This window comes from Staurois parvus, unplaced genomic scaffold (assembly GCF_062004578.1).
Source record: "Staurois parvus isolate SC_StPar_1 unplaced genomic scaffold, SC_StPar_1.0 ptg000634l, whole genome shotgun sequence".
Classification (NCBI taxonomy): domain Eukaryota; kingdom Metazoa; phylum Chordata; class Amphibia; order Anura; family Ranidae; genus Staurois; species Staurois parvus.
The window spans coordinates 1,164,161-1,187,088 of NW_028318430.1; the positions used below are offsets into that span (position 1 = coordinate 1,164,161).

General features: G+C 38.5%; 1 protein-coding gene across 3 annotated transcripts in view; it reads right to left on the minus strand.

Annotated features, from left to right (window-relative positions):
* Nucleotides 1–374: 374 nt before the first annotated feature.
* The window catches only part of CNGA3 (cyclic nucleotide gated channel subunit alpha 3), a 65,966-nt gene continuing 43,412 nt past the window's right edge, over nt 375–22,928 (minus strand). The window contains exons 3-10 of one of the 3 annotated variants that reach the window (XM_089693476.1): nt 18,944–19,060; nt 16,683–16,862; nt 14,499–14,549; nt 10,252–10,344; nt 7,028–7,120; nt 5,039–5,146; nt 4,848–4,954; nt 375–2,226 (exon numbers count right to left, since the gene is read on the minus strand). In XM_089693476.1, coding sequence (XP_089549602.1) covers nt 809–2,226; nt 4,848–4,954; nt 5,039–5,146; nt 7,028–7,120; nt 10,252–10,344; nt 14,499–14,549; nt 16,683–16,862; nt 18,944–19,060 — 2,167 coding nt within the window. In that variant the 3' untranslated portion in view covers nt 375–808. Of the gene's footprint in view, nt 2,227–4,847; nt 4,955–5,038; nt 5,147–7,027; nt 7,121–10,251; nt 10,345–14,498; nt 14,550–16,682; nt 16,863–18,943; nt 19,061–21,466; nt 21,562–22,928 lie in introns of those variants that run through there. The other 2 variants (XM_089693475.1, XM_089693474.1) reach the window with 2 other exon arrangements.

The following is a 22,928-nucleotide window of genomic DNA, read 5'->3' on the forward strand; positions in this document are numbered from 1 at the left end:
ACAGCTACAGCTGACCTGCCTTAAGTCACAGACCTGTTTGGACTTGTTGCTGTGTATAGATTGAGCTGCTGAAATCCTGCGTTCCAGCAGGTAATTCCAACTATTGATTGCTGTGGATATTCAGTTCTGGGGCTTATAATTGCAAGCACGTTGCAAGCTATTGGTGAACATGCTTTCGCACAAAAACTAGGTGAATTTGGTTCCAATAATGACTAAATCCAGCTATTAGAGTTCAAATAGTCTTCCACAAAACCTGAAACAAGAATTCCTTACCTGCTTTCTGTTCCAATGCAGATATCCAGGCAGAAAGTGCATTCAACGTACACTTGGAGATGCAATTCATATATGAACCAGATAACATAACAAAGAACTAATAGGTTTTGAGATTTATTTTACCACATACAGCACTCATAGGCAGAATTATCTTTTCAGAAAACTGAACAATATGTTGTATTGAGTTTCTGGAATATGAATGTACCAAAAAGCATGTATCTTTTGTATTTTAAAAATATTATAAATCTAAAAAAACAAGTTCATACTACACAAAACTATCTTTAAATAAACAATTTAAAATTATTTATAAACCTGTAAACCATTTATTGTCTATAGAATTCTAAAAGCTTGCAAGTACAAAAATATATTATTGAAAAAAAAAGAAAATGTATAAAAAAAAAAAGCTTTCCCTGTATAGGCTGCCACATTACTAAATTGGTAAGATAAATCCTATGAAGTCCTGTAGAAAGAATGTATAAAACACATGATGATCAGTTTGTAACTTTGAAGTACAAAAATGTAAATACGCAGTGGCTTATTTGTTTTTGTTGTCTTCCACCTTATCTGTTTCTGGGGCACTGTCAGGCCCTTCAGACATGCCGTCATTGTTGTAATTCTTCATTTGTTTCTCAACTTTAGTGATCCTTTGCTTCAGTTTTAATTGTGTGGAGTTGTAATCAGCTAATAATCTGGCAAATCGAGTCTGCAAGCTATCAAATGCTGTTTCCATCTTATCCACCTTTTCTTCTAGGTCTTTTGGGTCTGCTCCTGCCTTTGCTACTTCTTCGTCTATAAGGCCATCTTTCATAAGGATTTGTCGTCCTTTTTCTTCTAAAACTGTTTTAGCATCTGGGTACTCAGTGAGGGCCTCCATTAAATCATCCTTAGATAAACAGAATAAATCAGAATAACCAATGCTTCGAATGTTTGCTGTCCTTCTGTTCCCTGATTTGCTCCCTTTGATGTTGAGGATACTAATTTCCCCAAAATAGCTACCATCGCTGAGTACCACAAACTGAGTTATACCATCATCTGCTACTACTGCCAGTTTACCTTCTTTAATGATGTACATTTCACGTCCAATGTCCCCTTTTCTACAAATATAGTCTCCAGGACTAAACACTTGAGGCCTCAGCTTTAGCACTAATTCCACCAGCAGTCCTGCTTCACAGTCTTGAAAAATTCTCACCTTCTTCAAAGTGTCTAAATGAACATTGATTGCAATTTCAGCTTTCAGCTTATCTGGAAGGCTTTTTAAGACTTCTTTTTCATCCATCGTTTTCTTGTTTGTCCAGAGATAATCAAACCACTTGATCACCCTTGCTTCTAGATCCTTAGATACATTACGGAACTGCATATATTGCTTTATAGAGTCAATCTTGGACTGAAACTCTGCCCTGGATGCATTCATGTTTGAAATCATGGAACCTACATTACCAACAATGGTTGCAAAAATTAGCACGCCAATAAGAAAATCAAACACTACAAAGAGGAACTCTATATCCTTGACTGGTGGTGGGGTCTCTCCAATAGTGGTAAGGGTCAGGGTTGACCAGTAAAGACTATAAATGTATTTTCTTGCCATACGTCCATATTCTGGATGGGAATTATTGGGATAGACCCAAGTGTCTGTTCCAAACCCAATTGCTTTAGAAATTGCAAAGTAGATGCAGGCATTCCAGTGTATAATGATAAGAATGTAGAGAACAAGGTTCCCAATACGGAAAATATTTGGATAATTGGTCCGGGTTTCGGTACGATCAAAGAACTCAAACATCCTAGCAAACCTCAGAAGACGATTAAACCGTAGTTCGGGAAACTTGGGCCCCAGCTTTAAGTAGGCCAGATCAGTTGGCACCAGAGACAACATATCAAGCTTAAACTGCAAGGTCTTTTTGTAGTAGTCCCTTAACTTCTTGGCATCTTTAACCAGTAATCCCTGCTCAAGGAAACCTAAGAACATGAGATTAAAAGTAGAAATAGAGCATTAATTCTGAGACAGCCCATTACAAGCTAACTATATTCTCATTAACTAGCAATTGTGCGTTGGGACTAAAGATATTAAAGTGCTTGTAGGCTCAAGGCACAAGGTTTTTTACCTTCATGCATTCTATGCATGAAGGTAAAAACCTCTCTGTGTGCAGCAGTCCACCCCCCAGCCCCCCCCAAAACTTACCTGAGCCTCATCGTGATCCAGCAATGTGCACAAGATTCTCGGCTCTCCGGGGACTCTCCCTCCTCATTGGTTGAAACAGCTGCAGGAGGCATTGGCAATCACAGCCAGTGAACCAATGAGGAGAGCAAGGGGGTGGGCTGAGCCACATTGAGCAAGCCTACTCGGGTGCCCCCATAGCAAGCTGCTTGCTATGGGGGCACTTGGCAGGATGGAGGGGCCAGGAGTGCCAGTGAAGGACCCAAGAAGAAGGTGATCAGGGCTGCTCTGTGCAAAACCTTTGCACAGAGCAGGTAAGTGTGACATGTTTATTTTTATTAATATAAAATTGCCTTTATTATCACCTTAATTCCTTTTTTGCAACCCGTTAATGAGGTAAATTACATTAATAGACTCCAACTATCCCAGCAAAAACTCTCAGATTTTTTTAGAACAGTCAAAGGTTTCAGTGGCTCAGTGAAGGTCGTTGCCTTACATTGTCAGTTGACTGGACCTAACAGAATGGATTAGAAGATTATATTGTGGAATGGAGGGAAGTCAAAATTATCCCAGGAAATCACCTAGGAATGTTGTCAAATATACCTGTGTACTGTAGGATAAGCTATAGGAATATTATGCTGAGAACAGTATAAAAAGACATTGTTCAAGAAAACAAAATGAATAAATTACAGTATACTAGCCCCTAAATGTGCTGGCTTCATTCCTCTTCTTAATCAAAGTTTGTAACAGCACAGGGTGAAATCACAGGAAGTTATTAACTGACAGGATTTCTTGTAGCAGGTAATTGTTTTGCAAATTTTAAACAGATATAACAAAATATTTTCAGTGATACATTTAAAGTGATTGCAAAGGGTTTTTTTTAAATAACAAATATGTCATACTTACCTGCTGTGTGCAGTGGTTTTGTACAGAGCAGCCCTGAACCTCCTCTTTTGGGGTCCCCCGCCAGTGCTGTCCACTTCTCTTCTCCATCTGCCCTCATAGCAAACCACTTGCTATGACAGCAGATGTATGGGCTCGATCTTTATCCGGGCTGTGTGCAACTATAGAAACACACAGCACGGCTCAGCCCCACTCCTGCTCTCTCCTCATAGGCTTTGACTGACAGCAGAAGGAGCCAATGGCCCCTGCTGCTGTTGTGACTCCTGTGATAAGAGAGGAAGGGATGGAGAGCTGCTGCAAACAGATCAGTGCTGGATCAAGATCTGGCTCAGGTATTTAAAGGGGTGCCAAGAAGGGGGGGGGGGGGTGAGGGAGGAACTTTTGCAAAGACTGAATTACCGTATTTTTCGCCGTATAAGTCGCACTTTTTCTTCCCCAAAACTGGGGGGGAAATGTCAGTGCGTCTTATAAGGCGAATATGGAGCTGCCGGTCCGGTATTTCCGCCGCGGCCGTGTCAGAATACCGGGCCGGCCGCTCAGCTCTGCAGCGGGACCTTACCTGTTCCTCTATCCAGCGGCGCGCTGTCTTCCGGCTTCTGTAGTGTGGGCACTGGGCATGACAGCCGGGTGCCAAGTGCACATGCGCAAGAAGCGGTGCTTTTTGTGAATGGTAAGGCGGTACCTGGGACACATGACAGATCCCAGAAGCCGCCGGACCAATCAAAAAGCGCAAGTGCTTCTCGCTCATGCGCACTGGGCACCCGGCTGTCATGCCGAGCGCCATTACAGAAGCCGGGAAGACAGCGCGCGGCTGGATCGAGGAACAGGTAAGATCAAACAAAAACTCTGCGGAAGTAAGAGCGGGTACCTGTCAAATTCAGGTACCCGCTCCCCACCTCCCCAAAGGTCAGCAGTCATCTGTACTGTCCGCAGTCTCTGGTCATCCCTGTGCTGTCCGCAGTCTCTGGTCATCCCTGTGCTGTCCGCAGTCTCTGGTCATCCCTGTGCTGTCCGCAGTCTCTGGTCATCTCCTGTACTGTGTCTGCAGTCCATTAGTTCAGAATTTTTTTTTCCTGTTTTCTGCCTCTAAAACCTAGGTGCGTCTTATGGTCAGGTGCGTCTTATATGGCGAAAAATACGGTAAGGTAAAAAAAAAAACTTTTTGCCTTTATAACAACTTTAACAAACCAAAAGGGAGCAAATAAGAAAAAGTTATTGTTAGGGTTTCCATAAACTTTAATATACAGCAGCTTGCAACAAAATAAAAATACATCACAGTGCAATGGAACCCACTTATGATCAAATTGTTTCCTATAGCAATCAATCCAAAGCTTGGTATGGCAGAAAATGTGATTCCTTTTCTTACTTACCTTTCTCCAGTTTTAATACACAGCTTCCTGTATCCAGGTTATTTTTACTTATATGCACAAGTATATTTCTAAAACCATATGTTGATGTAAAATGTAAAGGTACTGTATCACTGGTCAGTCATCTAACCTTCATCATGAGTACTACTCACCTGTTCTGAATCTCACTAGTGTGTCAGTAACGTACACAAAATCTGCAATATAATCCAGAACCACCCACAAGATCACATTGTTGTTCTGTAGTTCATCAAAGCAAGCCCTGCAACACATTAAAAGATGTTACAATCCAAAGCTAAGTCGGATCTGTGTACATATGTATACCATATACCAAAACTATCTTCACCTGCACACTAGAAAGCACCAGTTATAAAGTACAGGTATTGAGATGATGGATAGCCATCGGTAGTAGAGGTTGCTTGCTGGGTCAATCACAAATATTTCTTTCTTTTTCCTATAAATAAAACATAATAATTTTAATATTTGTGTATGACTGATAAACATTGCTTATATTCTCTGCTGTCATCTTTTAATAGCTAAATCCAGATATTCACACAGAGGGTTAATTAAAAAAAAAAAAGTATAGGAAGCCTAAGTTTTGCAAAAAAGGGAGATGTACTCAGTACAAGCAAGCAAATTTCCAATAGCTCAAAGTAGCGGCTTTTCTGATCAAACCCATAGCATTCCAGCATTATGTTACTTCTACAGAAGAAAACCTTTTTTTGGCTGTTGGTAAGACCAATAAAGATCTCATCAATAGCCATGTCCCAGTATAAATTGTATGCATTTTTACAACTGTAAGTGCAGACCAAGATAATCACGAGAAAGGTAGACAGCTAAACAACAATTTGTGTTATATACTTTGTTAATCCTTTTCAAGGATATGCTACAAGTAGGTGATGTGTGAAAGTACAGTTGAACACAATCTCATGATTACTAATTGCTGTGTGTATAAAGGAATTCATGTATCTTTGTAGTTACTTAAACATAATCATTTGCCATAAAATAAAACTAAACATGGAGTATAGAACACAGAACACTAAAGATAAAGTATACCAAATGTACATACAAATCAGACAATAAAATGGAATTAACATCCATTATAATAACTTAGCTTTTTGTATATAAACTTTTCCAAAGCTTTTCAGATTCAAAGAACACGTCACTTAAAGTTATGTGGCTGTTGATCCCCTCTTGTCTAACCTATATACAGAATATCCAGATAGGCGATTTCAATACACTTATAACACACAAACAATGTTGGTTCATTTTAGATATGATTATTATTTTTTTTAATTTCTGTAAAGACACAGGGCAGGACGTGAAGATATTTATGGTCTTTTGTTCTTTCCTATTTTTTAAAGCAATGGTAAAAATAAGTGTCCAACATTTAAACTAGGGCCATGCACATGACAGATGTGCACCTAAGCAAACATTATTAAACACAGGGCCACAAGCTAATGATGTCTGTTCAGAACCAGGGTATGGAGGAACAAGCGACACAAAGTAAGTCCATACTGCTGTGGAAGTTCTCACTCCATTGCTTACACAGGGCTTTCCCTGGGAAAAGCGCATTCTCTTTTTAACTACAAGCATTTATTTTTATTTATTAGGTTTGGATAAAGTTAGAACCTCAGTGAAGTCTTGTTCACCAGTGAAGATAAATCTAACATTTTGAGTTGCCAATACAAAAAGACATATAGGGGAAAACTTCCAATGGGGACACTAGATTTCTCTCACTTTTGAAAAATATCCTATAACTCCCTATCATCATCAACAGCTCCCTAATGAGACACAGATGTGAAAAACTGCCAGAAGTTGTAATCCTTTCCTACTCAATCCCAAATGAGAGAAATGTTTGTCTTTAGGTATAATTTGAGAACAGTTTCCCGGTACCAGTATGCATAAGAATATTACAAGAACATCACCACGTAGCATCCTTTAGTAAATCAAGCCTAGTTTGTTAAACTGTTCATATCAGCCATACGCATATATGCAAATGGGCTTTCACACTGAATGACTGCATATATGTGTCCTGATGTACACATTTTCGGTGCTGAGAGCGCATGCCCTGTGTACACCCAGCACAGTTACTGGTGATGTACTGGAAAGCTCCCAATACTTACTTGCAATTGGGAGCTTTCTGGTCATGTGATGGCTATGACTGCCAATCACAGTGGTCACATAAGTGGAATGCCCACCTCTTGGCATTTTGAACCTCTTAAAGGGCTCGGAGGCTGTGGTGGGAAGGGTTTCATGTTCAAGTATATGCAATCTCTGAAAGAGAAATTATCAATCACATCAGTTCTAAACTAGGAATGACTGCAATACTTACTCTTCTTCTTTTTTATCGTCCTTTTTTGCATCTTTTTTGTCCTCTTGTTTTTGATCTTTTTTCTCGTTGGCATTATTCTGTTCTTTCTTTGTGCTGTTTAATGCATTCAATTTTTACATGCAAAATGGAAAGAGGTTTTTGAAAAGGAATGAAACATAAGCTAGCTACCTATTTTCACCTACGTGTAACCATTTTCCTTAAGATCCTATGTACATTATGATGTTTCATAAACATTTTATCCATTGATTTTCTAATAAATAAAAATCCTCTTCCTATCCTTGTGGCCACCCTGCACCTAACTGCAGTCACATAATAATATGTGAGTTCCATCCAGTGTGGTATTACTTTGAGCTGCTTTGATAGCCTGGGCTCAGAGTAAGTGGATTGAATGACATCAGCCATCATTTTGTCTGGTAGACTGGTGGCATCTAATGGCATCTAATGGCATGAAGGAATTACTATGGAGTATATCTCTGAACTGCAGTTGAGCATTGTAGTGAAAGCTGCTTTTTTATTTTTACTATTGCTGGGCTATTAATTCAGATTTAATTTGTAGCTTATCAAAAGAACTTGAGAAGTCACTGTCAGATACAACAGTACTGAGTTATACTATTCCATTTTTAAAACAGCATCAATGCAACAGAGGGTTCAATAATTTCTTGAATTACAATCATAGTGAAAAATTAAGTACACCCCATGGAAATTGATGACCTTTTCAACATATTTGTACAGGGATCAGATCTCGATGCAAATAGTGCCTGCAAAGAACCAAAAGAGAACCGAGAGTTCATACCTATTGTAATTTTCCTTTCCTGATGAGGTACATGGCAGCCTACACATTGGTAGTCTCCTCCCCCTTTACTCCCATAATATTTTTTTACCTGTAATCCTGTACCCCTCAGCAGCCATAACTAGCCTACTCTGATGGTATGGAATACTATGCTGCCATGGAGCTGGTCAGGAAAGAAAAAGTACAGTAATTATAAAATCAATTTTTGGGTTTTCCTAACTACTTTATATGACCATGAATGTTATGGGAAATAACTAGACCACACAGGGTGGAAATGCTGAAGATTTTAATCAATAAAGGTAGCAGGAAAAAGTATTCTCATACTGAAGTCAACAGTCGTAAGATAGACAAGTTCAACACAATATTGGTTTATAAAGGTATTGAGTGAGGACCAAGAAGCCAACTTACAAATCTTTCCTGGAAACACACAATCTGTCGCTGCCCAGGAAACTGCCATACCACGTGTGAAATAACCCCATCTGGAACTGCCATACCTTTAGGCCATGGAAATTGTTTTGACCAATCATGAAACAGTAACCTGACTGGAAGACGTTTCCCCTTTATTTGTACCATCAGGCAATGAAAACAGATAGTCAGATGACCTGAAGGAATATGTAGCCTCTATGTATGTTTGCAGGGATTTGCTAACATCTAAACTGCTTACTTGGTCTGAATTTGAAGATAAATATGTGGGAAGGACTATGTCCTGCTTTAAATGAAAGTCTGAAGTCACCCTGTGTATAAATCCTTACACTGGAATTAAAACCACCCTGTCAGTAGAAAAGCTGATGAAGGGTTCCTGGGTCCATAGTACAGCTATCTCTGATACACTTTGTGTAGAAGTGATTGTGACTAAAAGGATGGTCTTCAATGCAAGATGCCACAAGGAAGCCCCACCTTTGGTGGAAAACCTTTTTGAGGAGATGAAGTCTAAGACTTGTCAAAGATACCATTTCAGGGAGATAAGTTTTCTAGGCAGTTTTAATCTCATTACCACCTTGAAAAATTGGATGATTAAGTTGTTGGATGACCATTGAGACAGGTCCTTTTAAAGTACTAAGGCTGAGGCCCATATTAAGACCTTTCTGGAGTAACTCCACCACTTTGTGCACTTGAGGGTCTACTGAGCAGCCACAAACAGTTAACATTGCTACCAAACTCTGTCATAAGTCTTATAGTGCTGTTTTTTCCTAGACTTTGGAAGTGTGTCCACAACCTTGACTGATCAGCATAACCCCAGCAGCTTCTATGTTTCAATACAGGCTTTCAGTAAAACCTTTCAATAGGGCATTAAGGCAGAGTTTAGGAGTTTTGAAGGTGTTGGTAAGGTTAGAGAACTCCTGATGCTCTGCTGTAGTATCCTGAACCTGTCACTTAAACTGGGGTTTCTTCTCATCAGGCACCTGTCCTGGGGTGTTTATCCTGACTTCCCGCCTGTAGCTTTGGTAATTGGCACCTTTAGCTTTTTGCAAAATTATGAATGACCTTGAGAAGGAATTTTACACCAGCCATGCTTAGTGGCCAGATCCACCAGCCATAGTTTAACCAGAAGGCTCTTGTCACTATTACAGACCATAGCATCACCCTTGCTAGGAGTATATTGAAGTTGACTGATACTTTCACCATAAAAGCTGAAAAGCATAAAAACTAAAATAATATGTTTGGAGTTCCACTTTAATATTTTGATTAGTATTACTGAAAACATGTTTTTTTGTAAGAATTCCTCTGCTCCTATTATGCTTATTCCTATACAGGCTTTAATAGGACTTCAAAGGGGACACATTTGGGGATATCTACTCAGGGAATAGAGGCTGTTTACTTATTCACAAAGTGAATGCTAACTGACCTTAAGCCAACCATACACCAGTAGAATTTTGTTTGAACGCTCCTACAGAAAATGGTTTATTAAAGGACTGCATATTGCCATCACTGAGTCAACTAATTCAGTTCAAAAGCCCTTAAAATTTCATGCAGACCTGCTACTTGGATGGAATCTTAGATGTAGTAAACTGATTTCTTTTGTGCCTACAACATGCTCAATACGATATGTATGATTATTAACAAACAAAATCACATTCACAAAATTACATTCAGTCAAGAAAAAGTTTCCAACCTGCTCCTTGAATTTTCTCATCAATACAGTAAAAAAATGATTGATGATTCACTCCACTAACCACTAAAATATTTAACGAACATTCTGACCATGAGAATTTACCAAAATTTTACTAATGTATGGCCAGGTATTAGCAAATAAGGTTAAGCTCTAGCAAGAATCCTGAAGAAACCTTATCTAATAGCATATACTTTGCTAAGTGAACAGCCCCTAATGTCTTTAGTAAATCAACCTTATGTCAAACAAACATTTCCATGCAATTTCCAAAACAGAAATTGTCATTCATAGTAACTCTAATCTAGGAATCATTGGAATACTTACTCGTTTTCTTTTTTATCATCCTCTTTTGCATCTTTTTTGTCATCTTGTTTTTGCTCTTTGTTCTCATTGGCATTATTCTGTTCTTTCTTTGTGCTGTTTAATGTATTAGAGTTTTACATACAGAGTGGGATGAGACTTTTCAGAAGGGAAGAACAACTAGAGCTAGCTACCTGTTTTCAGCTATGTCTTGATATATTGGAAATTATTTATTCTGTAGGTTACCAAAAGAACTTCAGAAGCCATTGTCAGATACAACAGGATTGAGTTATCATATGCCATTTTACGTTTCAGTAAATAGAAGATCCAGTATTATGAAATAGTAGCAAATGTATTCCCATTCATGAACAGGTTTAGGCTACATGGTTTTTAGAGTTCTGTGTCACAACATACTGGTATGCATTAATGTCCAATCAGACAATATTATTAGTTTGGCAGGTATTATTTGCTCAGGTGTACCTCCTTGTTCCTGTTACCCACAGGAGCATTAAAAACAGATGGATCACATAAGGAGATAAGCAGAAACAGGTGATTGTGGAAGAGAGACATTGTGTATTGTTTGTGGCTGGTGTATGGGGTGAGCTTGCTAGGTGATCGTGTACCGATGATGCTGAGAGGGTGAAGAAGAGAAGGAAAGGTAGCTGATCATGGAATATTGGTAGAGGGGGCAGAACAGTGGCTGAACATGGACTAAGGAAGAATGAGAGAGAAGACATAGTGTAAGATGCCCAAGGACTTGACAGAAAAGAGACAGTGGGAGAGATTTACTAAAATTGGTGCATTCAGAATCTGGTGCCACTGTACATGGTAGCCAAATGGCTTCCAACTTCAGCTTGTTCAGTTAAGCTTTGACAATAAAACCTGGAACCTAATTGGTTTCTATGCAGAGCTGCACCAGATTTTGCACCATGCAGTTTTAGCAAATAACCCCCAATGTGTAACTGACTTGGGAGAAATGAGGCATAGTGGGTGCTGAATATTGCCCAGGGTCAGGGAGAGGGGCAGTAGCTAACTGTGTACCATTGGAAGAGGGTTTATTGCAAGAACTGATTTTGGATGGGGAAGACTAAGAAGAGAGGAGGCAGAGAGGATGATCGTGTTCAGGAGGGCAGGTTAGATGGTTATGACTGACAATGAAGAAAGCAGTAAGGGTCCTGATCATGGACAGGGGATGACTGAGCAGTATAAGGGAGAGAGGAGTTACAGCTAATCATGTACCACCATTGAAAAAGGAGGAAAAAGAGTTGATGGCAGACTGGGGAATGGGGGGCAATTGATTAGAAGCTGATTGTGAACCAGGGATAAAGCAGCTTCGAGCTGTTTGTGGCTGGAATGGAGGGAAGAGAGGCAGCTGACCATGAACCATTTAAACACATCTCTCTGAATGTTAACAAAGAAATACATACATTGGAAACTTTTTTGTTTGCTCTGAAAAAAAGAGCTGTATGCCCATACAATCGAGCTCAACCCAAAAGTGGAATCTCTGCTCATCTGCCTCCCACCCCATCTGCTGCCACATTTGGCACCTATTTGGGGGCAAGTGGGTTTTGACAGGTACACGCTCCCAGTTCTGGCTCAGATTGCTGTGGCGAACTGACCTGGAAGTTCGCCCCCCCCTTCCCCTGCAGCCTTCTGGGACACTTCAGAGGACCCAGAAGACTGTGGCCCATTCACAAAGCACACTTCGCACATGTGCAGAAGGAAACCAACTCTGAAACCCTTAGTCAGGATGGCAATAGCAGCACCCAATAGCCAAATGAAGAATCTTTACAGGTGAGGACACCGCTAGATGCCTGGACAGGTAAGTGCCCTTACATTAAAAATTAAAATAAAAAAACAGTATTTGCAGCTGCTTTAAAAATTTATTTTTTGGGGGGGAGGTGGAACTCCTCTTTAAATACGAGCATGTACGTTATTTCTCGGGTTAAAGTAGTTTCTAGTGATATAACAAATCATCTTCTACACAGGAAGCCCAATAATGTAATAGACCCTCACGCTTTTTTTTTTTTTTTCTTAATTCCGCCACTTATTTACATTCTACTGTCAGCGGGAAATCCCACTGATAGCAGTCAAGGACGCAGCTATTCTTCACAATAAATATGGATTAGATTAGAAAATATCGAATCCTTCTGATACAAATGACTATAAGAAATGACTGCTGAATAAAACAAATCTGTTCAACATAACAGAATTCTTCAATTAACAAATTAAATGAGAATGAAACAAAACTAAAATTTTGGCCGTGCACATGTCTATTATTCACTTAGCTTAGTATTTACATTAATGCTTTGTTTTCACAACGATCCAATCATTTGTAAGAAAAAAAAAACATGTTTGTAAATTTCCCTTGTACATTTTTGTATACCCAAAGTGAACACAGCCTTAATTTATTTATTAAGCTAAACAATCACTTTGCAAAGTAAACATTATTTCTTTAGTAAAGCAATCTTTTTTGACGCGTACATATATTTCAGGTTGAGTTACTGTGCTCTGCAACAACAGGCTTTTTATGAAAGCTGTTACAGAAGCTTAGCCTCCCCCCCCTCCCATTAGTGCCCTATTAGCCTTTTATTTGTGAAAATGTCACTAAACCCTTATGTAAGCAAAAGTGCAAGCTACAATATATATACACCCACTTTAATATTTATGCTCTTGAAAAAGCTTGCTACAGGGCTTCTTTTAATTTGCTGACTATTTAATCTGCCCCACAAATCTCAAAAGCACTTCTGCTTGAGCAATGCACTGCTCTAATCAGACTACATATGGCATGATTACTTGCGCCAGCATTGAGCAATGCACATGAATGCCCATTAGAATGATTGTAAACCCTTACATATACCCAGTTAAGTGACTGGCTTCAGATGATATATAGAGATGAAACAGATGCTCCTACATGAGTTGTAACTCTTTATTTGCAGCCCTCTCTTGTCTGAAGCTGTTCAAAGTCCAGAATTTATGCAGCTTGTCTGAAATTTCAAAAAGCAGGAGGTGGGAAGCTGCAGTTACAGTCAGTGAGAAGAGCAGAGAACTGATTGGAGGGAAGGGACACACCCCATACGCACAGCACACAGGAACAGTGCTGATGCTGTCAATCATGGGCTGTGTGCTGGTGCTTTCCTCCGCTGTCATCTTTTTAGCTCTTGGTGTCAGGGAAACCTGTCAGAAGTGACTCATGCAGATAGCAGAGGAAAAAGACAGCAGACAGAGATGACACTTAGTGCTCTAGATTGAGACTGATACACACTATAGAGTGATATGCTTTGTTCATAATATCATGTCCAAGGTTTACAACCATCTTAAGTCTACCTGGCAATGGGTGGTGCTGTGGAAGAAGCTTGGAGGAAGTTATATGCTGACTGCGCCAGCACTTAGTGTTGTATTTCTTTGCAGGAACACACTGACAAGGGAGGCTAGGCTAGATCTGGACCATGTAGGGCTAGCGTAGCCACCCTCAAAAAAAGAAGGCACAAGGGCAATATATTTTAAACGATTATTAAATACTATAGGAACAATCTTAGGTGATTAAACATATTTATATTTATGCCGGATAAGGTAATGGAAATTATTGTATTTATTTTTTTATTTGAGTTTAGTTAAACTTTAAAAAATGTAAGACTACATATGATATGCATCACACTGTTTTACATATGATGAATAGTGACACCTGTCTTGTCTTGTTATGTAATATTGGGCACTGTCTCAGTTTATGTGTAATTTATGCTCTTTGGAATAATAGTTATAAAACATTTATTATGCAAAAAAAAAAGAAAACTAAAAGCTCTAGCTGTTGGATGGATAGATGGATATGTGAATATATTTACATATTTGTACACAATTCATATTTACATGATTTAACACAACAGACAAAAAACTATTTTAAATATATTTCCTGACCATTATAAATAAATGAAGAATAAGTTATAACATTTCTATAACATAACTCAATTTATAATTTCATAATTTAATTTCTATTACATATTTATTGCAAAGGGAATGCGATTTTAAAGCAATTGAAGGACAATGAGAAGTTATATTAATTTAAATGTCTGAAAAGTTCTGACATAGCTGAAACTTATCCCATTAACAGTTATTTAGGGAAAGAGGTCAGGAAAAAAGGTAGGCGAGGTACTACTTTCTCTGAAAAAGGATTACAACTGGAAATCTATCTCTAACATAGACATAAATGAAAAGCAAACACAATTTTTTACAAGTAGGATTTTCTTTCTAGAGGTCTTCAGACATTAACTTACTCTTCTGTGTTGTTGCTGTTGTTGACATTGAAACTGGCAAGAGTCCAATGGCTGCAATAACATATTCATTCATGAAATAAATACATAACATTAGAAATAAAATCCTTCCTAATATATTGGGGGAACATGGCAAACAAAACAAATGAGAATGAGCTAGAACATTTGATAATGATTTTATTGCTGTTAGTACCCTTCTACCTTGGTGACCTTGTAAAAAAACGCTCCCTCCATGTCTTGTACAGGGATCACAGGGACAGGATGTGTGGAAAGATCTCCCCAATAGGGTCACCAACAAAAATATAAACCAGCCAAAACAATTTTTAATTCCCCCCACAAACTACAAAATTCGGTTTAGGTCCTAAATTGAAAAGAACTGCAGTTGTGACATTCCTTTAGGTACAGAATAGCCTTGAGGGAATGGGGTTGATATATTAACCTCCCTAGTGGTCGGACTATGTCTATATTTCTGTGCTCAAAGCGGTACATTTTTTTACATGGAAATATGTATTTTTTTTATTGTAGGCCTGTAATTTTTAGGAATAACTCTCTGAAATCTGTCCGAACAAGAGTCTAGTAAATATCCCGGGTAGGATAAAATTTGAAACACGAAATCATAAATTATAATTTAATAAATAATCATAAAAAATAATAATATAATAATAATAAATTTAATTTATTAATATAATCAAACCAAAAATACTGAAATTTGAAATATAGCGCCAAGTTCGCACATCACTGAGCAAAGTCGCAAAATCGTTTTCAGTGTCTGATGACGAATTTCCCCACAAATCATTATCACTCAATCCTGCAAGTGGTTCTGATTTACTATCGCTCTTCTCTAGCTGGTCTAAAACCGCTTTTGACCTAAAGGGACGCTTTTTGGACACCATGGACGTTTCTCAGTTTCCAGGCAGAAAGAACAGTAAAAATGCAGGCAGGGCACAGGACAAAGCACTAGGGACAAAATGTATGTGAAATGGTTTGATACAATAATGTTGTACTATGTGATTTTAGTGTATTTAGTGAATGTCACTTTTTGTTATATTCAAATTTCCCGCCGTTCCGTCCCTGTACGTCCCGACGCTCGCAGGGGAGGAACCCAGATGACAGATGCTGGCATCCTCCGGAGGACATTGCCGGGAACACTGCAGGAGGGACATCGCGGGAGCGCAGGACAAGGTAAGTGAAGAACAGATCCTGGAGCAGCACCACATGGTAAGCCCGAGTGTAGCTCAGGGTTACCGCTTTTGGTACTGAAACTTTACCCCAAGCTACACTCGGGAATATCGACAGGGAGGTTACAGGCAAATAGGCTGTTACTCTGCAAAGGAAGTTGCACTTTGCAAGAGTGGGTTCCCAAGAGCTTAGAGCAAAGAATACCCAATCAGGTGTAAGTCAAATGTAAAAAAAATTGATTGTACATGATTGGATGATGAAAGACAACAGTTTGCCCAGATTCACTACGCTCTGTGGAAAAATTCCTTGAAAAGTACAATTTCCTTTGCAAAAATAAATGCATAATCAGTAAATCAACCCCAGTGTCACAAAAAATTAAACTCCTATTGCAGAGAATGCCTGTAATTTTACTTGCAGCTCATTGTAGTGTGCCAACTGCACAAGCAGAAAATGAGATTTCTGGAGGTTTGTTGTGTACATACTAATATATACAAATATGTTCACCTCACCATATTGCACAAGAGCCACAATTAATTTTTTTTGCCAGTTTTAGAAAACTTAGAGAGAGAGAGAGAGAGAGAGAGAGAGAGAGACATTTGGTGTGAATTACTTCCAGAAAAGTGTTAGTAGGTAGAGTGCTAGCAAACATGGAATTAGATCTGGAATCTGTAGAAATGGAAAAAGTTTGCTCAATAATAAAACCATAGCAGCAAAGAGACATGAAACATACCATATTAAAGTAACCCTGTCATCACCAAAATCTAAAAGAAAAATAATGCTACCTGGATAGGAGGGTTTTTAATGTTACCTGGACCGGAAGACTTGCCTATCCCACTGCCAGCGCCACTGATCTTCACTTCTTGAAAAGATACCACCTCTGAAGAATCTTATGCATCAGACACTTTTGGGAATGGTGTGATACAGAAGATTCTTCAGAATCCTATTTTTCTATTTAATTTCGGTGACAACAGAGTTACTTTAGCAAATAACAGTATCTATTATATTTACCTGTTTGCTTTTTCTATTCGTTCTTGATTCTCTACAAAAGACTGGGTATTACTATTCCTGCTTGACACTTCTTTAAGCTCAGGACCTCTAAACCGTTCCAAGAAAGAGTCTGGGCGCTGATCTTCCCCGACAAGGTGTCTCATCGCCCAGTTCTGTACTGTGAGCAGAAATCTGGACAACCTATAGAGAGTACTATGAATATTTTACTACATTTCGTTGTTCTGTAAAAAGAATGTACTTTATACATTTTATTTTAAAAGGTAATTTATTACATAATTACATAGAATAATAATAAACAGAGACAATATGAATATGAGTTAGAGGAGATAAATGTTATGAATTAATCATTGAGATAATATGATCATAGTAGAAATTAACTTTTTTTGAGAAAGACAGGAAATTAAAGAGATAACCAAACACTTTATATGAATAACATATTTATTGACCAGGGCTGTTCTACAAGGTTTGAGGCCTTGGAAATAATTCAAGGTAGACCAATTAAATAATTAATTTCCAAATTTGCATTGAAAGAGGAACTGAACTCAAAGAAAGAAGATTTGCTGTGTTATAGGGAACATCTAGAGTATTAATTTTGCCTAAGCAGTACGCTGAAAATATTACACTTTGTCTAGAATTCCTTATGAAAAATATCTTCAATTTTGCTTGCGGTGATTGTAGCCATATTAGTGCACTTGCAACAGAAACAATTGAGTACTGTCCGTGATACTAACCACAACATACAAGGCCATCCACAACATTGCCCCTAGCTACATCACCAACCTCATCTACAGATATTGCCCAAAACGTCCTCTCTGCTCCTCTCAAGACCTCCAGTTACCTTGTTACCTCTTCCCACGCTCACCTCCAGGACTTCTCCAGAGCCTCTCCAATCCTCTGGAACTCTCTGTCCCAGTATGTCCAGTTAGCTCCTACCCTGTCCGCCTTTAGACGATCCTTGAAAACTCATTTATTCAGGGAAGCCTACCCCACCTCCACCTCCACCTAAGAACTGTACTTGTGTCACCTCCATCAGATAATTCCCTGCGGCTATTACCTTTTGTACCACCTCCCCCTCACTTTAAATTGTAAGCTCCATGAGATGGGCCCTCCAATTCCTTCTGTATCAAACTGTATTGTGATTGTACTGTCCCCCTTATATTGTAAAGTGCTGCGTAAACTGTTGGCACTATATAAATCCTGTATAATAATAATCATAATAATTACTACTGTTCACATTTATCCTTGCTGGAGGCTATGGCATGAATTAAAGTTCTCCCTCTTGTACTATATATTGGCAGGTCTAGTTTAATACAATTTGTTTCTGAGCACCCATGCCTGCCTGATAGGAGTACCATAGGAATTAGGATGTACATGGGCAATTGTCCTGGTTGTGTCTCCAAACACTTCTGAAAATCTAGGCGTATTGGTTTAATAACATCAAAATCAATGTAATAATTATTTTTCTAATAAACTAATATTATTGTAAATATAAGATATAATATACAATGGTAATATTTTGGCAAATGTCAGAAACCCAATACTTATGTTCTACTTAGCAAGAATCTCTGGCATCCATTCATAATTATTGAATTTTTATTCTACCTCGATTTTCTCACATTACCAATTTTGCTGCTTACTTCAAATAGATGCTATTTTAACATATTCTGAGATACAATTTCTCCATCAGAGTCTAAATCTAAAGTACTATTTCTAGAGAGAGTTTGAAAGTTGTAACATCAATAACAACGTATACATTGACTTTATGTATGTCAATAAACCTAAGTAGGTGGGAAGAGAAACCACACATGCCAGTTATCATCAGTATCATTTATTCACTTTCAACAAAAAAACACGTTGATATAAATGTATATGGAAAGTTATGTTAGCAAGTATCAAAAAGTGAGCGAGGTCATTCTTTTACCAAACATAGATTTGTTGGAGAAAGTGGTAGCTCACTACCTTTTCTAGTAGTAAATAAAGATTTTACTGAACACATGATTATATACACATGCTATCATCCTTATTTAGTATGACAGCACAGAGAGCAATGAGGATGTGGAAAACACAGTAATCCAGTAAAACCATTGATCTCAGTTACAAGTCACTGCTTACTAGTTGGTTAAAAAAACTAAAACTTTCACTGCCTGCCCCTAAATAAGCCCTTATATGCTAAATGCTTTCATATGAAGCCACATTTTATGCATGTCTGTGTTAAATGTATCTGCATGATACAACCTCCCTCCTTTTTATTGTTTGGTTACCTGGCCATTCCTCCTCTACCTGTGAACGAACTCCTGCGGGATTCCGTAAGGCCTCTTGGATCCAATGCAATAACGCGCTGTAGTTCAGACGATGAGTCCTCACAGATTGAGTGAGCCCTGCAGAAACACCAAGAAAAGCACAATACAAATCATACACATGCCAATTCATTACTAACCTACAAAGTACCAGCCATGATCTTGGACTCCATTGGTTCTTTCAAATTAGATGTATGACTCCCCAGAATGGAGAGAGAACATTCAAATAAAGTGAAATGAAAAATGGAGATAATGGAAACATGCATTTATTCTGAAGTGTAAACTCTGTTTTGAAATTTAGATATGTAATGGCATAAACCATGTATGAATATATGAAAGTGTATATAGATGATACATACAGTGGTGCACATGACAAATGTTTTTTTTTCTCAAATCATTTTTTATTAACAAGTTTTTGTAGGTTTTATAAAAACAAAACAAACCAAAAACAATAAGCAAAGTAAAAGTAAAAGATAGTACACTAGAAAGATTGCAGCATACACTGCCCAATACTCAAACATAGGGAAATTTCATTACAAGTACAGTTACTGTAGATATATGAAAATGACAGTGACAATCACCATATGCTAGCAATGCTCAAGGTATACAAAGGACAACTCACTCATTTCATTTAGGGAATGCCAAGTACAGCGAGATTTTGTTGTGTAAACCAAACAAGTGTACCTGAACAAAATGGAACCACGATCTAACCAAAGGACAAGAAAGTGTCACAACTAAAGCCAGCCTTATAATCAGTGCACTTCCGCTATACCTATATCATCTGGGTGCATACACCTAGCGGATTGATAGAGACAGAGATATCTCTACAAATCCATGGCCAATGCATTTCCTTTGTAGTGTTAACACTGAAATATTCATAAGGACACTATGGCCAGTGGAGCAAAGCCTGGGGTCTGCAGCCATGGATCCCATAATTCTTAAAATTGCGGGGGAATTCCTTTGTTGGAGAATATGATGCTCTTAAGAAGGGTAGAATTAACCTGAGTGTGCCAATCTGCAAATGTTGGGGGGAGATGAGATAGCCACTTGGAGAGAGAAATCATCAAAAAAAAAAAGAGAGCCCAAGACTTGCATTACAGTGTAGTACCAAACTGTCAGACCAAAATATTTCTTTTTTAGCTAAAATTTAGCTTTAACCTTTTACTCACTCGCCAAAAGGATACTTTTTCTGTGAAGAAATTATTGGGCCAATAATATGTTATTACAATGAAATTTGCTACATTTTCCTTATTGAATTAGTTTAAAAGGTTCATAGTGAGAAAATAAATATTCACTCACTGGCCACTTTATTAGGTACATCTTGCGAATACCGAGTTGGACCCCCTTTTGCCCTCGGAACTGCCTTAATTCTTTGTGGAATAGATTCAACAAGGTGTTGGAAGCATTCTTCCAAGATTATGGTCTATATTGAAATGACAGCATCACGCAGTTACTGCAGATTTGTCAGCTGCACATCGATGATGCAAATCTCCCGTTCCACCACATCCCAAAGCTGCTCTATTGGATTGAGATCTGGTGACTGTGGAGGCAATTGGAGTACAGTGAACTCATTGTCATGTTCAAGAAACTAGTTTGAGATGATATGAGCCTTGTGACATGGTGCATTATCCTGCTGGAAGTAGCCATCAGAAGATGAGTGCACTGGAACTCGGTGTGGTATTCTGCTGCTGTAGCCCATCTGCTTCAAGGTTCGATGTGTTGCACTTTCAGAGGTGATATTCTGCATACCTTGGTTGTAACGAGTGGTTATTTGAGTTACTGTTGACTTTCTATTATTTCAAACCAGTCCACCTATTCTCCTTTGACCCCCGACATCAACAATTTATTTTCAAACACACAAATGCCACTAACTGAATATGTTCTCTTTTTTGGACCATTCTCTGTAAACTGTAGAGAGGGTTGTGTGTGAAAATCCCAGTAGATCAGCAGTGTTTGAAATACTTAGACCAGCCGTCTGGCACCAACTACCATGCAATGTTCAAAATCACCTAAATCCCCTTTCTTCCCCATTCTGATGCTTGGTTTGAACTTCAACAAGTTGTCTTCACCTCTTCTATGCCTAAATGCATTGAGTTGCTGCCATGTGAAAGCTGATTAGCAACTTGTGTTACCAAGCAATTGAACAGGTGTACCGAACAAATAGGCCGGAGAGTGTATAACAATATAGAAACTACTCTGCAACAAATAGCCATTCTTCATTATTTTTCCACCTGTTAAGCTGCGTCTGTGCATATGGTCTGTTTTGCACCACAATTCCCTGAGGTGTATTTAATTGTGTTTATTTGTGTGCTGCCAATGTCACATAACATATACTGGGTTAGGTATTAATGATCTAAAGTCTATTATGAAAGCCAAAGCCCTAATCCCACAATAATTAATCAAGAACATTTAGTCCATCTTTCAAAGTTCAGCAAATACAACGCTGGTATAATAATAAATAGCAAACTATGATATATAAATATTTACCAATGCATTTGTTCATTTTTTATTCATGATTCCTCTTTTTCCTTGGTTAGGGAGAATCAGTGGCTAGGCTCAAGCAGCGGTGCGGTGTGAAGGGGCTGTAGATGGCAGTGTTATGTTATGTAAGAAGATACAGCAGTGGGGAACGTTTGCCAAGCAGAAGAGCTAACAGGAGTAATCTGATAGAATGGATATTATTAGTTAACAGTGCTGTGCTTGCTAGCATCCTCTCTATATCTCTGATTAGAAAAGAAATGAGTTTTCACACATTGCCACCTTTAATGAAAGCAGTCACACTACACTATCTGTGCTGGATAACTCTTTAAAAAGAACTTGCTTTGTGTACCATTTAATGTGGAATGCAGTTTTCCTGGTCTTTTAAAGCATTACTTATATAACCACCTTTCTTAGACAGAGAACATGGAAATAGATTTGAGCTGGAAATCCTGGCAATAGGCACTATGCTCCCCTTTATTTTAATCAGTTTCTACAGACTGTAGTTATGTTTGGGTAGTGTAGTTTTATACTGTCACTTCCACACTACACCTAGTGTCCATAACTGCTTTAGTATCAATTGAGTTTTAACAAGTTCATTTTCTAAATTTTGAAGATGTATTTTTCTATAACCAGGGCCATTACCGATTACACTTTACAGATGCTACAATCCTCCAGCAGTAGTTGACAGTTAGCAAGATGCAGATATATTAGGATGAGACACCCCTAACCATAACCATTTAACTATGTCGGTTTTATTTCTTATTGTGGTTAAATTGTTACTAAACCGACAACAGTAAAATCCGTCTGTATATGCAGTAAATCATGCTGGTTATACTCATTGTGGAACCTAAGGGGTTAATCCTCTGCATTGTGTAAAAAGGCTGTTTGACTCTGACTTCTCTGATCCTCCTCTTTTTCCAGTGTCCCCCTCTTATCTCCTGATAAGGCATATCGTGTGGAGACACTCTGCACATGCTCAGTTTGATGTGTATTGCTAAAGAGGTTTTTTTTTTCTTGGGATAGTGTATGTGATCAGCACAGGGCCAATCAACACTGTCCAAACAGAGGTCAGGGGTTCTGCCTCCTCCTAGAGCAGAATGAAAACTCCTCCTACAAGCTTTAACATGTGCTCTGCTGGACACTAATAGAAGTCACACAAGACTGCTCTAACTGCTCATGAGAAAATGTATTTAGCAGTTTATATTAACTAAAATAATTGCATTGCGTACTGTGGGAGATCAGATATAGTGAATGCAGGGTCCTAGGTTTAGCAACACTTTAAATTTGATCACTCACTTTTTCAACCTCAGTTGCCAATGCAAAAAGGGAGCAATGTGCTTGGTACTTGAAAGCTCTCTGCATTTTAGGCGCTGATGCCTGATGTCACTCTGTCCAGTATTCAATCAGACTCTGTCAGAGAGGGGTAGGCACAGGCAGTTCTGTGCTGCAAGGTGTCCTGTTGGAAAAA